The sequence below is a fragment of the Myxocyprinus asiaticus genome, chromosome 27, assembly GCF_019703515.2.
Source record: "Myxocyprinus asiaticus isolate MX2 ecotype Aquarium Trade chromosome 27, UBuf_Myxa_2, whole genome shotgun sequence".
NCBI lineage: Eukaryota > Metazoa > Chordata > Actinopteri > Cypriniformes > Catostomidae > Myxocyprinus > Myxocyprinus asiaticus.
The window spans coordinates 24793576-24808747 of NC_059370.1; the positions used below are offsets into that span (position 1 = coordinate 24793576).

The 15172-nt window shown below is 43.1% G+C and overlaps 1 protein-coding gene across 3 annotated transcripts in view; it reads right to left on the bottom strand.

Moving 5' to 3' along the window:
• LOC127417877 (teneurin-3-like) overlaps window positions 1–15172 on the bottom strand; it is a 209726-nt gene that overhangs the window by 91170 nt on the left and 103384 nt on the right. For all 3 annotated transcript variants that reach the window (XM_051658120.1, XM_051658119.1, XM_051658118.1), the window contains 4 exons: window positions 9944–10182; window positions 5377–5496; window positions 2958–3172; window positions 131–335 (listed from right to left, as the gene is read on the bottom strand). In XM_051658120.1, the coding sequence (XP_051514080.1) occupies window positions 131–335; window positions 2958–3172; window positions 5377–5496; window positions 9944–10182 (779 nt within the window). The remainder of the gene's footprint in view (window positions 1–130; window positions 336–2957; window positions 3173–5376; window positions 5497–9943; window positions 10183–15172) is intronic.

Genomic DNA, 15172 nt, shown 5'->3' on the forward strand with positions numbered 1-15172 from the left:
TTGAGTTAAAATTACATTTTCCCTTTTTGTGCAGTAAAAAATGGAAATGAAAAATAACCACCTACTCTCTACAGTGCACAAACTAAGACAAATATTAATTCACATGGTTGTATTCTCTGTGTTAGCTTACCCAGTATTATGGTGTTGTATGTGACAGGCTCTACAGTGCGGCCATCATTGTAAAAGGCCAGGTGCCACACACCAGTGTGCAGGTACTGAATAAAGCCCGCCTGCTGAACACTGACCGGAATCTCCAGTTTATCCCTGAGCTCAGGATCCAACTGAACGTGCTCTGAGATGAGTCTACTGCCATCCAAAAGCTCCACAAAGTCATACTGAAACAAACATAATTACATTTAACTGCTTGTATTCAGCTGGTGCCAAAAAAAGCAAACATAAAAACAAGACAGGCATGGATTTTATGGAAATAAATGCAATTTTAATATCCAGACATTGTGACACTTAAATTGTCATTACCCTGTCCAGTCCTAAAATATCATCACAAATAAATCTCTTAAACAGATTGGAAAAAGATGTCTTATTTGCTGTATTTGGCATTATAAAGTGTGTTATCCACGAGAACTCTCCATACTTCAAACAGAACATTAAAATAAATAGATAGGACAAGACTCTAAATTAAAGTTTCAGCAATTGATTTCTGACTGGCCAGGTACAAAAAGCAATAAAAAGACACATAGTAAATTGGAGCTAGCACTCAATAAGCTTGCTTTAGTTTATTGCAATGGCTTTGGGGACACATTGATTGAACATCTACAATAAGTCAGCAGTTTTTTCAGCACTTATGAAAGATGCACTTTTATTGACAGCTGTGAGTGTTAAACACCCAGCCAATCACTAGAGACAGAGAGAAGATGTCTTTCTGTTCAAGCACAATTTGTTTTCAATGATTAAAGTAGGATTTATTCTTTCTCATGTACAACCTTAAAGGGCTGATTCATCCATCTCTCGTTATATATTGAAAAATTTCAGTCAATACTTGCCAGACAACAGCTTTGTCTGTTGTTCAATAAAAGCCAAAGAATAAAGCCTATTCATTCCTTTTGGAAGATTAAAAAGAGTCCTTTGACTTTGTTATTAATACCATTAAATTACTAATTTTAGACTTTGTTTAAATTGTGACAGGCAAAAAAGACTCTTTGATTGAACAGTCTAACCCTTGTGTGGTGTTCACTTTTTGACCTTTTGGTACTGTTCGTGTCAAACTGACCTGAGACATTTTTTGGGTTTTAAAAGCAATACAGAAATAAAAATGTACATAAAAATCTCCTTAACATATATTGTCTTTATTTAAATTCCAAACAATATAGATAACATATATGATTCATGTTTGCAATTAATCTCTGCTAGACCACATTTAACAATGGAAGTGTCATTCGTTTTTTGTGATAAAGTTATAATTTATGTAAAAAATCCACTATAATAAAGACTTGGATATCTTCAGAACAGAATGTCTTAGAGACTTGTGGATTAGCGCCTTTGAGTCAGGTTAGTAAGCAGCCAATAAGAATCACTATTTTTAATGGTTAACCACTCCCTAGCAACCATTTAGAGCACCCTAGCAACCAGCCCCATTGACATCCATTCAAAAAGGCTGAGACGGATATCTTCGGATAAGAATGTCCTAGAGACATGAGAGTTGGCTTGTTTAACTTTGGTGAGCAATCAGTCTTCAAGTATCATCATGGAAACTACATAGCCACACCCTAGCAACCATTTAGAGCACTCTAGCAACCAAACCCCACTGACTTCCTTTCCAAATCGCTTAGATGTGTATCTCAGGATCAGAATGTCGTAGAGACATCATTGTTGGCTTGTATGACTCAAGACAGAAAGCAGCCTTCTTGGTATCCCCCTGGCAACTATCTCTGGACCAGAATATCCTACTGTCATGTGGGTGTCCTTTTTCAACTTGGGGCAGTTGGTGGGACATCGTGGTGAGAAATTTTGCCACGGCAATCACCACTCACATTTTCTTCAGGAAATGTACCTATCCAGTGAGTGAGTGAGTGAGTGAATGTGTGTGTGTGTGTGTGTGTGTGTGTGTGCATGTGTGCGTGCGCATGTGCATGTTTCTGTGTGTCTGTCTGTGTGTCTCTGTAGGTTCCCACACTACAGAGGGTAAAGAGAGCGGAAAGCGGGAGCACATGGCTTTTCGGTGCTTGGATTGTAACAATGTAGCAGGTGTATGTATGTGTATGTCTCTCTATCTTTGTGTGTGCTCTCTCTCTCTCTCTCTCTCTCTCTCTCTCTCTCTCTATATATATATATGTGAGTGAGTGAGTGTGTGTGTGTGTGTGTGTGTGTGTGTGTGTGTGCATGTTTCTGTGTGTCTGTCTGTTTCTCTGTGTGTATGTGTGTATGTGGGTCAAATTGACCCGAACATCATATGAAGGACATGAATGTGTGGGGGCATTGTAGCATGTGTACTCAATGACTATTTTTCTTTTACATGTTCTTCACAGAAAATAAGCCAAGGCCATGGAATTTCAGGTTTAAAAATTGTATCCTTGTATCATTTTTCTTTTAGAAAAAATTTGAAATGGGTCAATTTGACCCAAACACCACATAAGGGATAATAGATAAATTAGTCTGTACATTAATCATGTCTCCAAGGGTACAGACTTTGACAAAATGGTAGCATTTTGCTGCCAGTATGACTATGTTTTGTTGGAGGTTACAAAGTTGTACAACTCATTTTGATTATGTGCTGCATCTGTATTAAATATGTTCCATACTAATGTTCTATAGCCTTGTTTGCCTTCAAAGAATCCAAGAGAAGACTGTCCTTCAATCATGAAGAGCCAGATGAACGAAAATCTGTTAACAAGTCCCAACTCAGTCCCAGTGTCAGAATATTCTAACTTAGCACAATGTAAATAAGGTGTTAAAACAAAGTTGTTTTAATATATATTAAACTAGGGCACTTCATTTATTACCTGTGTGTGCGAGGGTGGGAGTCCCCTCCTCCCATAGACTCCAATCAGGGCATTTTTCTGAATGGAAATGTTAAATTTGAGGAAGTGGGGTTGTTCAATGAGAAGTCTAGACCTCCAAAAGCCTGCTGGAGGTATGGCCTGTGCTACCTGTTGACCCAACTCCACCTGTCCTGTGTCCTGTGTGGAGTTATACTGCAGCAACACACCTACCCTTCCTGTAAGCAGACACAAATACATACACATATAAACAACTAAATATATAATTAATATCTCATATTATATTTTAATTAGAGAGCGAAGGTATAGCAGTACCCCCATAAACCCCCAAAACTGTGCAATTTATATTACTATGCCATTTAAAGTGTATTCAAAGTTCAGTAATCAGAATGATAAAACTTCTTGTAGCTATATTTAAAGTAATTTAAAGAGCACCTATTATGGTTTTTCAAATATTACCTTTCATGTAGTGTGTTATATAGCTTTTTGTGAATGTAAAAAAGTGCAAGACAAATGGAATTAATGACTCCCAAAAGAAAGAACTGATTCTAAACACCTGAAACGAGTTGTTAGTAATTCCAGAAGTACTTCCTGTACTAACCTACGTAATTTGGTAACAAAAAACCCACCTCTGGTCTTCATTGGCTGCTCGCGAACAGCTTTGACCCGCCCTCAAACACTACACTAAGCGGTAGACCAATCACAACAGACTTGGACATCTGACCAATCAGAGCAGAGTAGGCTCTCTGAAAGGAGGAGTTTAGAATGAATCCTTTAGAACGGATCATTGAACGAGTCGTTTTTGACACTGAAAAAAGGTAATGCTGCAATTTAAATTATGAGCAAATTAAAGTGTTTTTTGACCTTGGATGCATGTAAATCTATTGTATGAGACCTTTAAAACAAAATTAGGCATGTTTAAAAACCATAATAGGTGCTCTTTAAGGTACTCGTTGTTGGGTACTTATGCATAAGTATTGCTATTTAGCGATTGTTTGGCTATATCGTCCTGTCCAAATTTATGACAGCAAATCCAGTAATAAACTTCTCAGGTCAAGACTTTTTCATTTAAGCCTGGATGAATTTGACAATTCTTGGCCCATCTGACCTAGATATAGCTAAGGAACTGGTCCTCTTTCAAGTATACAATTTCAAAAGTAAATCACATTAAAATAATTTTTAATATTTCTCTATATATATGTTCAGAGTTAAACTGTATATTCAATGATTTTTCTGATGAGAGCTTCTAAATACCAAACATCACCCTAAAACTTGCAGCAGGCATTTCCCATGCTCTTTCATACAATCCCAAGGCTTTTGGCCTTTCATTCAGATGACAGCTTATAAGATGACTACAACACTGACAAATGTCTTTATATTGCACTACAGAAAGGGCCAGTTAGTCTATTAGAAGAACACAGTCTAGGACAATATAGAGTGACAGGTTCCCACTCAGAGTGATAAAATAGTCTTTAATTGACTGGCTTCAAACTGATCCTTTTCTAAACACGTTAATTAGCCACGTTTAGAAGATAAACCCAGCACAGGTTTGACTATTCTTTGGAGACTGTCACTCCTCAAGTGAAAGATACTATCAACATTGTTTCTCAGAAGTACTTCAAAAATCTTTAAGATTGGTCTACTGGTCAGAGCCATCATGTTGCGTTGTACCGATCCAATTGCCAATAATTTATGTCATCAACAAAGTCCTGCATGCCCCACTTCGCTGTACTATCTGGGTGAATATTACAAAAACATGTTGAGGTCACATTTCCACCCCCCCAAATCATAAGAAATTGTATTATGCATAAAGAAAATGAAGCCTATTGTTAGGACTTCTTGCATTGTGACATTATTTTATAACAATAAAGCAGATTGTCCTTAAAAAACATACTTTTTGCATGAGAGAACATTGATTTATTTTTCCCCATTATTCTCAATGGTGCTTCTCATTAACTAAACAAAAACATTACTGTAATACTTAGATTTTTTTTATTATTATTTAAATCAGCAATGAGAATTATTTTGTTTACTTTACAGTAATGAGAATGACATTGTGGGGAAAGTGCTTAATTCTCATGAAATAAAAAGCTTAATGGTCCTAAAAATTGGCATTTTCTTGAAGAAAAATAAAAGTTCTTGACTTTCTTTTGATTTTAGGTTGAAATAAGACCTGAGCATGTTCTTAATATGTTTCATGAGATTCACCCATCTAAAAAGAAAAGAAAAAACAACAACAACAACAACAACAACAACATTGGTCTCCTGATAGATATGTATGGAAGGGGTAAAAAGACACATCACACTGTTGCTTGAAATAAATCAGTGCAGCAGCATATTGTATATAAAATAATTAATTGGAAACTTCAGTCGTCTCCTTTGTGTGGCTTAAAAATCATAGGATTCTGCCTTGAAATTTTACCATCTGCAGATATTGCAGTCACAGTGTTGGTCGGAAATGTCACTGGTTTGGCTCGTCCATTCTCAAAGGCATGATTATCAGCATCCTTTAATTTCCAGTTCAGGCCCAGTACATGCATGGCTAGAAGAGAAGGCAATTAAGTTCATGAAATGGAACACCAAGCACATATAACATAAGACATTCTCATTTGCAAAAGAATATAGTTCAAAAGCTGTTGAACTCCTTCCCACTGGAAGATGATTTGCACTATTTTTGGCATGTGTTGGACATTAGTGCAATACATGCGTAGAAAAAGAAGGCTCCTCCCTCATTAGAAAGTGAATTCTTCTCTGTATAGTGCAAGATATCTTGTTTTGCTGTTTGAAAACATCTCCTTTTAATTACCACTTCATGGGGCCTTGATGAAAACGTCTTGGTTACTTTCGTAACCTCCATTCTCTGATGGAGGGAATGAGACGTTGTGTCGATGTAGTGACACTAGGGGTCACTCTTGGGAGCCCCAAACACCTCTGATCTTTGAGAAAAGGCCAATGGGAATTGGCGAGTGGAATTTGCATGCCACTTGCCTGGACATACGGGTATAAAAGGAGCTGGATCGCAACCACTCATACAGGTTTTGTTCTGAGGAGCCGAGACAAGGTCCCAGCCATTTCAGCGGGTAGTTCAGTGTTGTGGCAGGAGGGACACAATGTCTTGTTCCCTCCATCAGGGAACGGAAGTTACGAAAGTAAGCAAGTAAGTTCCCTGTCTGTCACTCACTCAACGTTGTGTTGATGTAGTGACGCTAGGGATCCCTATACAAAATGCCACAATAAGCTGAACTGTGTTGCGTGGACTGACGGTGCGAGACGGGCAGACCACTGTGTGCCTCATAGTCAGCGCACCTGGCCATCACGTAACCTCCCCCAATGCTCCTACGAGCATCGTACAGTCCCCTGCCCCTCGGGGACAAGTCGACTGCCCAAAAAATGGGGATAGGCTAGCCCAACCGTGGCCTCTTCTCCTCTTTTTTCTCCCCAAAAAGAGTGGAAATCGTTTATCGACTGGGGGCCATAAGTGTCCACGTCAGGGGGTGTCACTACCAAGAGGAAGACACCGCGGAGACCACACCCTGCCCGAGGGGGAGGAAATTGTGTGGAAATATGTCACATGGTCTTACCGAGTCTTGTCGGCAGTGTCTCATGTGGAGAAGTCCCTGTGGTAGGTCCTACCCAGGGGGGAGGAGCTCTACAAACACAGCGACCGGGGGCAGAGGGGCCTTTTCCGCAGAAGGGTCACAATCATCGCATGCAGGGCAGCGGCATTCTCACCCTTCATCAAGGTGAAGCGGATGCTGCTGAACCTGGGCGGATGCCTGGTGAACTGAATCGCATAGCTGAGTCGGACGGTCCGGGTCAGCCATTGCAACGGGTTGGAGAGCGCAAGCCAAGGGGACAATCACGTCAGACGTACCAGCGGGTGGGGCCTCGCGGCGGGGCAGAGCCGGAGGCACCACATTGAGGGGGCTCGAGCCCCAAATCCATGGCCATGTTGAGTCTGGGGATGTTAAAGCACTTACCTGGCTCCGGATACCCACCATAGGACCAGTCAGGAAGGGGGGAGGAGGGAAGTCGTCCCCGTAATCTGTCAAGACTGCCCTGGTGTGGGTGTGTTTGTGCCACAGCTGCGCACGCCGGGGCGTGGGGCACGTCTCCGGGGCGCCATGCCTGCCGTAAAGGGCCGGTGTCCGGCGGTCGTGATAACAATGCCGTGAGCACCAGTTGTGTGACCCAGGAGATGAGGAAACCACTCTTTTGTTGACAATATGCATACCGCAGCCCTCTTGGCATGCGGCAAAATCAACAGAAAAGGAAACAAAAGATTCTCCTCCCGGCCCTCCACCAGGGGATGGAGTGGTCTGTTCACCACCTCCAGCACAGCGGGTCTCCTCGTCCCAGGGTCGCCCATCTCAGGGGCGCTTCGAAGCCTTCCTCGGGTTCATGGCGGTGGGCCGTGAGATGGTGGGCATCTGCTTCCTGCGGGTGGCTCCACGCCGGGGCCGGGCCACGGGGGTGGGCTGTGGCGGAGCCGTTGTTGTTGCCGCAGGGGGACGCCCTTGGCGACGAGCAGACGGGATGTGGGATCTTGATCTGCATCGGGGCAGGATGTGTTGAATAGCCACAATAGTCCATCTGCTTCTTAACTGCCGAGAACTGCTAGGCAAAGTCCTCGACGGTGTCGCCAAATAGGCCAACCTGGGAGATGGGGGCGTCAAGGAACCGTGCCTTGTCAGCCTCCCTCATCTCGACCAGGTTGAGCCAAAGGTGGCGTTCCTGGACTACGAGGGTGGACATCGCCTGCCCGAGAGTCCGCACCATGACCTTCGTCGCCTGGAGAGCGAGATCGGTTGCCAAACGCAGCTCCTGCATCACTCCTGGGTCAGAACTACCCTCGTGCAGTTCTTTTAGCACCTTGGCTTGGTGCACTTGCAGGAGAGCCATGGCGTGCAGGGCGGAGGCTGCCTGTCCAGCGGCACCATAGGCCTTAGCCGCCAGAGACGTCATAATCCTACAGACGGGAGCAGGAGCACCGCAACCACCTTATCCACCTGGGGAATCGCTGAGTACCCCCTGGCAGCCCCACCATCAAGGGTAGTGAGAGTGGAGGAGCTGAGACTGGGTCCGGGCAGTGAGAGGTGCCCGCCACGACCTCGTAAGCTCCTCATGCGTGGCCGTGAACGGCGCTCTGGGCCCAGGAACCAAACGTCAAGCCGCAAGGGTTCAGGGGGGAGTGGAGGGTTCCACTCCAGCCCGACTCTCGCAGCCGCCCGGGCAAGCATGGCTGAAGGTGGGAGCCCAGCCGAGTCCTCAGCGTCAGACTGGACAAGCCCGCTCTCCGATGCTGCGATCGACAGCTCATCCTCTTTGTGAGCCCTGAATGAGACTGCGAACTCGCCCTGAGACGAGCTGGCGGTCTCATCCCAGAACTCAACTAGGGTGAACGAGCGTGCTGGGGAATGGGAGGTCTGTGGGGGCATACTCGACGGAGCGGCTCCCATTGGGGTCCCCAAATTGCCCCCAGTGCTAACTGACACAACCTCATACCCGTGGGTAGAAGGACCGAGGCGGGGAGCCGCTGGGGTGGTTTTCCCTCTGACGGAAGAAAGCCGCGACCGCAACGTTGCCATGTTCTCACAGTGAGGACATGACCCGTCCACGAACGCTGTCTCCGCGTGGGCAGTGCCCAAACACGTAAGGCAGCGATCGTGGCCGTCAGAAGCGGAGAGGTAACGACCGCAACCAGGAAGAATACACAAACAGAAAGGCATCTTTAAAAAGACGCTCCCCATGAGTGCCACACTTTTAGAGGAAAATATACTCTTTCAGAGGAAGAATATACTCTTTTAGTCTGCCGAAGCACCCAGGGGCGTTCTCTGCACTCCACCGGTGCAGAGGGGGAGAAGCCGATGTAATGCGCCGTAAATCCAACAGTTTGTAGAAGTGAATGGATCGGCAGAGGAATTCAGCTCAGTCAAACACAACCACTCAGTTCTGAAGAGAAAATCTGAATGAGTGGTTGCGAGCCAGCTCCTTTTATACCTGTATGTCCGGGGGAGTGGCATGCAAATTCCACTCGCCAATTCCCATTGGCCTTTTCTCAAAGATCAGAGGTGTTTGGGGCTCCCAAGTGTGACCCCTAGTGTCACTACATCGACACAACTTCGAGTGAGTGACAGATAGGGAAATGTTTTGCATTTACTCCAGATTAGTCTTTAGCTTGTCACTGAAAACATTTGTCGCTCTGAATCTGGCATTGATTCAACTGATGCAATACCACAGAGGTGAATTCCGGGTAATAAAGAAAATAAAAGGAGGGGAAAATGTGAAAATCAAAAGTACGCTTGAAGATCAAAAGCTGTTCGAGTTATATAATGTCAGAATGAGTTTCTCTCATTCCCTATATTTCCCCTCACTCTCCTGTCGTCTCACCCTTTTTCTTCCTTTCTCTCATTTTCTTTCTCTCTTCAAGACACCCTCTTCTTCATGCACTGCTGTTATATCTAAGGCAAACGTTCTAGGTCTTTATTTTTTTATTTATTTTTTTGTAACCACTTGGGAAAAGTCTCCTTCAAAGTTCTCAGTGAGGGAGCTTGCTGAGAAGGCAATGCTTCACACACCTCTCTTCCTCTCAGTTTGATCTTTGGGGGGATGAATGTTTCTAACAGGCCGTCTGCAGGGAAGGAGGAGCCTCCAACTGCGGCAAATAAGTCACAGTGGGGAAACAATGTAAAGCAATCAAAGAGAATAAAAAAAAAAAAATGGGAGAAGTGTATAGAGTTTGTGAGTGCATGTGTATGTGGATGATGTGTGACATGTTCTGTGGGATGGGAAGGCTTTTTAGAGCAGAGCACCAGGTGTTTTGGCCTCAGATGAAGGCAGAGGAAGGAAAACTGCACTTGATGAGCTATTTCACTATCTCTTATGGGGGCATGCTGGCTATAACAGCCCACACCTGAGTGCCTTGTGGTCATATAAGCAAGAGCACACAACACACACACACGCAAACACACATTTGACTTTCCAGTTACCTATACAGTAGCAGAGCAGAACTGACAGCAAGGTGGCCACGCCCACAGAACTGAGAGCTGTGCATTTCCACGAACACCGTTTAGGCGACTTGTTAAATTTGAATGCACCTCTTGAAAGAGTGTTGCGGGTTAAGGGGCGGGCAGGTGGAGAGTAAACAGCCCTGGCTGCCATGGTGTAACCTGGATTAGGTGTTGTGAAGAGCGAAGTGGTGCCTGTTCCAGTCTTTAGTAGGAAGTGCCTTGGGAAAAAGCAGTGAGATATGGTAGAAACACAGGGTGATGAAATATAAAAACAATAACCAATTCTGTTGTACGAAACTTTCAAAACAGAACTGCGAGCAAAACTTTAAGCAAAAAAAGAGTAGGTCTACTTTGTCTTTTACACTGTACTTAAACTTTTCTATAAGTCACTAAAATCTCTGACCCATCAATTACACTTAAGTCAGTCCAGTTGTGTCGGTATCTCACTATTTGTAATTACTATTAAAACTTTGCAGCTTTAGCTTTGCTTTAGGCTTTGTTTAAGGTATATCGAATCTTCCATTCTTACACATAGGATTTTGTATGTAACAAAAAGTTGTTAGATAACTTCTAATGGCTGCATTAATTAAGAGCTGTCAATGGACATAATTGCTAACTTTAAAGATCAGTGCCCATTCTTATGTATGTTTGAATGAAATAAATGTCTCCAATCACTGGCTATAATGGAATCTGTGACCCACATCAAGTCATTGTGAAAATTAACAGCAGTAACACAACTAAACTCTACTACAGCAAACACAAACAGTATGCATATGATGCCTATTGTACCTGGATGTGAGAGACAGTTAGTTAAAATATCCATGTTTACAGAACATTAGTTTTATTGACAACTGTGCTAGATGTTGTACTAGTTACGGTACTTGGGAAGTAACTAAAAGTAGCGACGCTACTGACTTAACTACTTTTTTCAGTAATATCACAGTAGTTTAGTTATTTTTTTAGAATAGTGTATAGATTTTCTAGTAACAAGCTACTTTTTCAAACAAGTTGTGGTGTAGCATGGCCAAAGATTACATAATTTTTTACATTGTATTGCACAAGCATTGATAAATCAATTTATTTGAATAGATTTGTCCGTTTGGATGTCCATGTAAATAAACCAGCTCAAATGAAAAATTAATCGTTTCACTTGAGCTCCTGCACAAAGTCACAGAAGTTATACTGTTCATCACTATTTTTTTTCAACTCAGTTATACAATATAGAGTATTTAGTACAAGGGTATTTATGTTTAATGTTGTAATGTAGCAGGCAGGCCACGACGTGGAGTTGTATGAACCCAAGTGCAGATTATTGACAAATGATGATACAAAACAAACAGATCACAGACAAGAGAGGGAAACCAGACAAATGAATAGGAAAAGTACCACCACCAGGTGGATTACAGAAATGTTGATTCGGAGGCATAACATCTAGTCTAGGGTGTAGGTCTAGGATGTGACTTGGAAACAGGGGTTCGGCGTGAACTTGAATGTCTGGATTGTCCAAGAGGGTCAGGTATTCTGTAAAGTTGCAGGCAGGCAAGAGACGAAGATGACGAGGTGAACCCAAATACAGTTTTATTCACAAAGTGAATCCAAAACCATGAAAGTAGCAACCAAAAAGCAAAACAAAACAAAAATGAACTTTGACTGAGACTATGAACAAAAACCAAGATGAAAGCAAATTATGAAACAACACAAAGCTTATCTCCAAGGTCAGCAGAACAAAGACACCATGTAGAGGGTGATCCAAAAACCATAACATAATAAACTTAACCACATGAGAGTCAAACATAAATACATAACTAAACTACAATATTTTTATCAACTGAAACAGACCAAACAGAACACAGGGCTTAAAGGTGCATTCAGTAACTTTTTGTTTGTGTCATCTTGGACTTACAGTGACACCTGGTGGTGTGGATGCAGCATCACTCAAAAATCAATAGTTCCCTATCTGTCACTCACTCGACGTTGTGTAGGAGGCTTGCAGGTGGTGAACCTGCAAGCGCTGCCCCAGGAGGAGGCAGACCCAGCCCTGTCGTTGCTGTGTCCGGTGCACACTTTATGCATCTATTTGGATCACACGCAGAGCTTTAGGATCTCTGAGCAGCTCCTCCTGGGCCCTGGCCTGGGGTTCCTCTCTAACAGACATTTGCAGAGCAGCAGGCTGGGCAACACCCAACACCTTTGCAAGGTTCTACAACCTCCGGGTGGAACCGGTTTTGTCCCAGGTAGTGGCAAGCAATACAAGCGGATAAGCCCGGGATAGCCGGCCGGGTGTATCGCTTGCACATGGCACCTTCCACCTCCTTTTGAGCTGAAGATATGTGCCATTAATTCCCAGTAGTGTTCACAAACTTTGTTCCCTGGTTGACTTCCTCCGAGCCCTGTGGCAGTCGAGTTTTCGGAGAGACTCACTGCCGGCCCAGTACACGTGCTAACTAAGAGTCCTGTTCTGGGGTAGGTGCTCCGCATGTGGCGGTTCCCTGTAAGGCTAACCCCATGCGATGTATATCTTCCGCTAATTCGTTTCCCTGTTGGCAAACTGCATCTTCCTTGGACAGAGCCCCTCTGCCCCAGTCTCCATGTTTGTAGTAACTCCTCCCCCGTTGGGTAGGATCTACCTTGAAGACTCTCCACATGGTTGGAAGGACCATGTGACGTATTTTTCCACTTAAATATCCCCCCTCTCTTTGGGCGAGGTGTGGTCTCCGCTGTGTCTTCCCCTTGGGAAGGACACCCCCCGACTAGACCTGGCGGCCCAGTCGGATAATCCCCCTTCTTTTTTAGGGAGTGGAAAAAAAGAAGGGGAAAAGAGGCCACGACTGGGTTAGCCTGTCTCTATCTTTTGGGTAGTCGACTTGTCCCCAAAGGGCCATTCGAAACTCATAACTATGCTGGGGGAGGTTACGTGTCGACCTGGTGTGCTGGCTACGAGGCACACAGTGGTCTGCCCGCCACACACCGCCAGTTCACGTAACACAGTTCAGCCAGTTGTGGCGTTTCGTATAGGGACCCCTAGTGTCCCTACATCGACACAATGTCGAGTGAGCGACAAATAGGGAACATCATGGTTACTTGTGGAACCTCCGTTCCCTGATGGAGGGAACGAGACATTGTGTCCCCCCTGCCACGACGCTGAACTACCCGCTGAAATGGCCGGACCTTATATTGGCTCCTCAGCATAAAACCTGAATGAGTGGTTGCATACCAGCTCCTTTTATACCCGTATGTCCGGGGGAGTGGCATGCAAATACCACTCACCAATTTTCATTGGTCTTTTATCAAAGACCAGAGGTGTCTCGGGCTCCCAAGAGTGACCCCTAGTCTCACTACATCGACACAACGTCTCGTTCCCTCCATCAGGGAACGGAGGTTACACAAGTAACCATGATGTTTTCAGTTACAGATGCCATTGTAGAATTTCACTATTCACAATTATTTTTTAAGTGATTAAACAAGTAGTATTCAGCTGATCATGTGATTTTAAAATGGCAGTCCATTTGAGGGCGCCCCTCCCCCATCTAGAATAAAAACAGCTTTTATAAGGTTACTGATATGACTACAGTCCTCATCTCATGTGAGTGCAGAAGATTTTATACATATGTTTCAACATTACTATTAATTTCATTAGAAGTAAAAAAAAATAATGAGGAAAAAATGATTGAGTGCACCTTTAAATACACAGAACCAGGGTAACAAGATAAGACAACCAATGAAAAAAACAGAATTCATAAACAGATATCAAGACGAATGAAATAAGAACAAATAACAAGACACAAATAATAAGCCAAATGACAGACAATGAAGGTCACATGACCACACAAGGAATTCACATGACTTGACTAAACAATCAAATGACAACACAGGAACAAGACTGACTAGACTCAAAATAAAAGACCTGACATGATAAACAGAACATGACCAGATACATTACAAATGTTTACCCGTTTGTAGTATTTTTTATTTTGTAACTGTATTCCTGTTCCATTTACAATTTAATGTTGTCACTAATTGTTTAATGCCACTCTTATTGAGATCTTTACTGGGGTTTTTTTTTGTGCCAGATATATACTGTTCTGATTGCAAAATTAGACCTCCATTTAGACCTTAGTTTCTTGTAGCTAGAGTTGTGAGTAGCTAATAGCTAAGCTAAATTTTCAAAGTAGCTTCCCAAACACTGTATTATACATCACAGATCAGGATAGTTGCTAGTAAATGTCTTGGCACTGTGTGTCCTTGTGATCCCACAGCCAATCAGCATTGTCAAGATGTAGAGTAATTATTCAAATACATAGGCTTCATTCAAGGTAGGGGTGGTGGGGGACATGTCCCCACCACTTTTTGCACTAGGAAATTTTGTCTCCACCACATTTTGAAATAGCTTAGGGATGGGATGTATCGAATACAGAGGAAGAATCTCCATTTCTTGTGTTTTTATCTTGTTAGTATGTTATAATGGCAGTATTATAATGATTGTACATTTGTATGTGTTCATTTGTATAGCACTTTTCACAATACACATTCATTCAAAACAGCTTTACAAAAAAACATGTTGTAATGCAAGTCATGTATTAATTAAGTGAACATGATTTTTTGGTGGGCAATGTTTAAATCTAAAGGATTTTGATTGTGCGTTAAGATTAATGATTAACTGTATTTTAAGTCCATCCTGAATTGACTGCGGGGGTGTACGTAGGTGCAGCAGGCTGTTAGGTCGGCAACAGGTTTAGCTGGCAGTAATTTATTGTCTATGAGAATTTAAGATGAGGAAACATTTAAAACTTGCCAGACTCCGTACAGCATTACTCTTTATATAGAACTTCAATGTTCAAGAAGCACTTAGACTCTTGTTCTTCTGTAAGTTTCAAGACATGCCTGGTTTAAAGACGCCAGCTTTTCTTTCAGACGGGCTCTATTGTAAAACATCTGCTTTATAATCTTCATGGTTATGAGCTGCTGCCACAACTCTAAGCACACAAACACAAACACACACACACACACACACATTTTTCACAAGGGCTTGAATAGGTTCCGGGCCACTGCTCACTGAATGAGGCACATTTAAAAGCCTTCACAAACGATTAACAACTACACTGACAGGGTGCAGTTTTGAGGCCAAACAATCCATAATTGATTAGCGGTAGTGTGATGCTGGGCAAAGAAATTGACTAAGCTAATCCTCATCACCCCTTTTTACAGTGT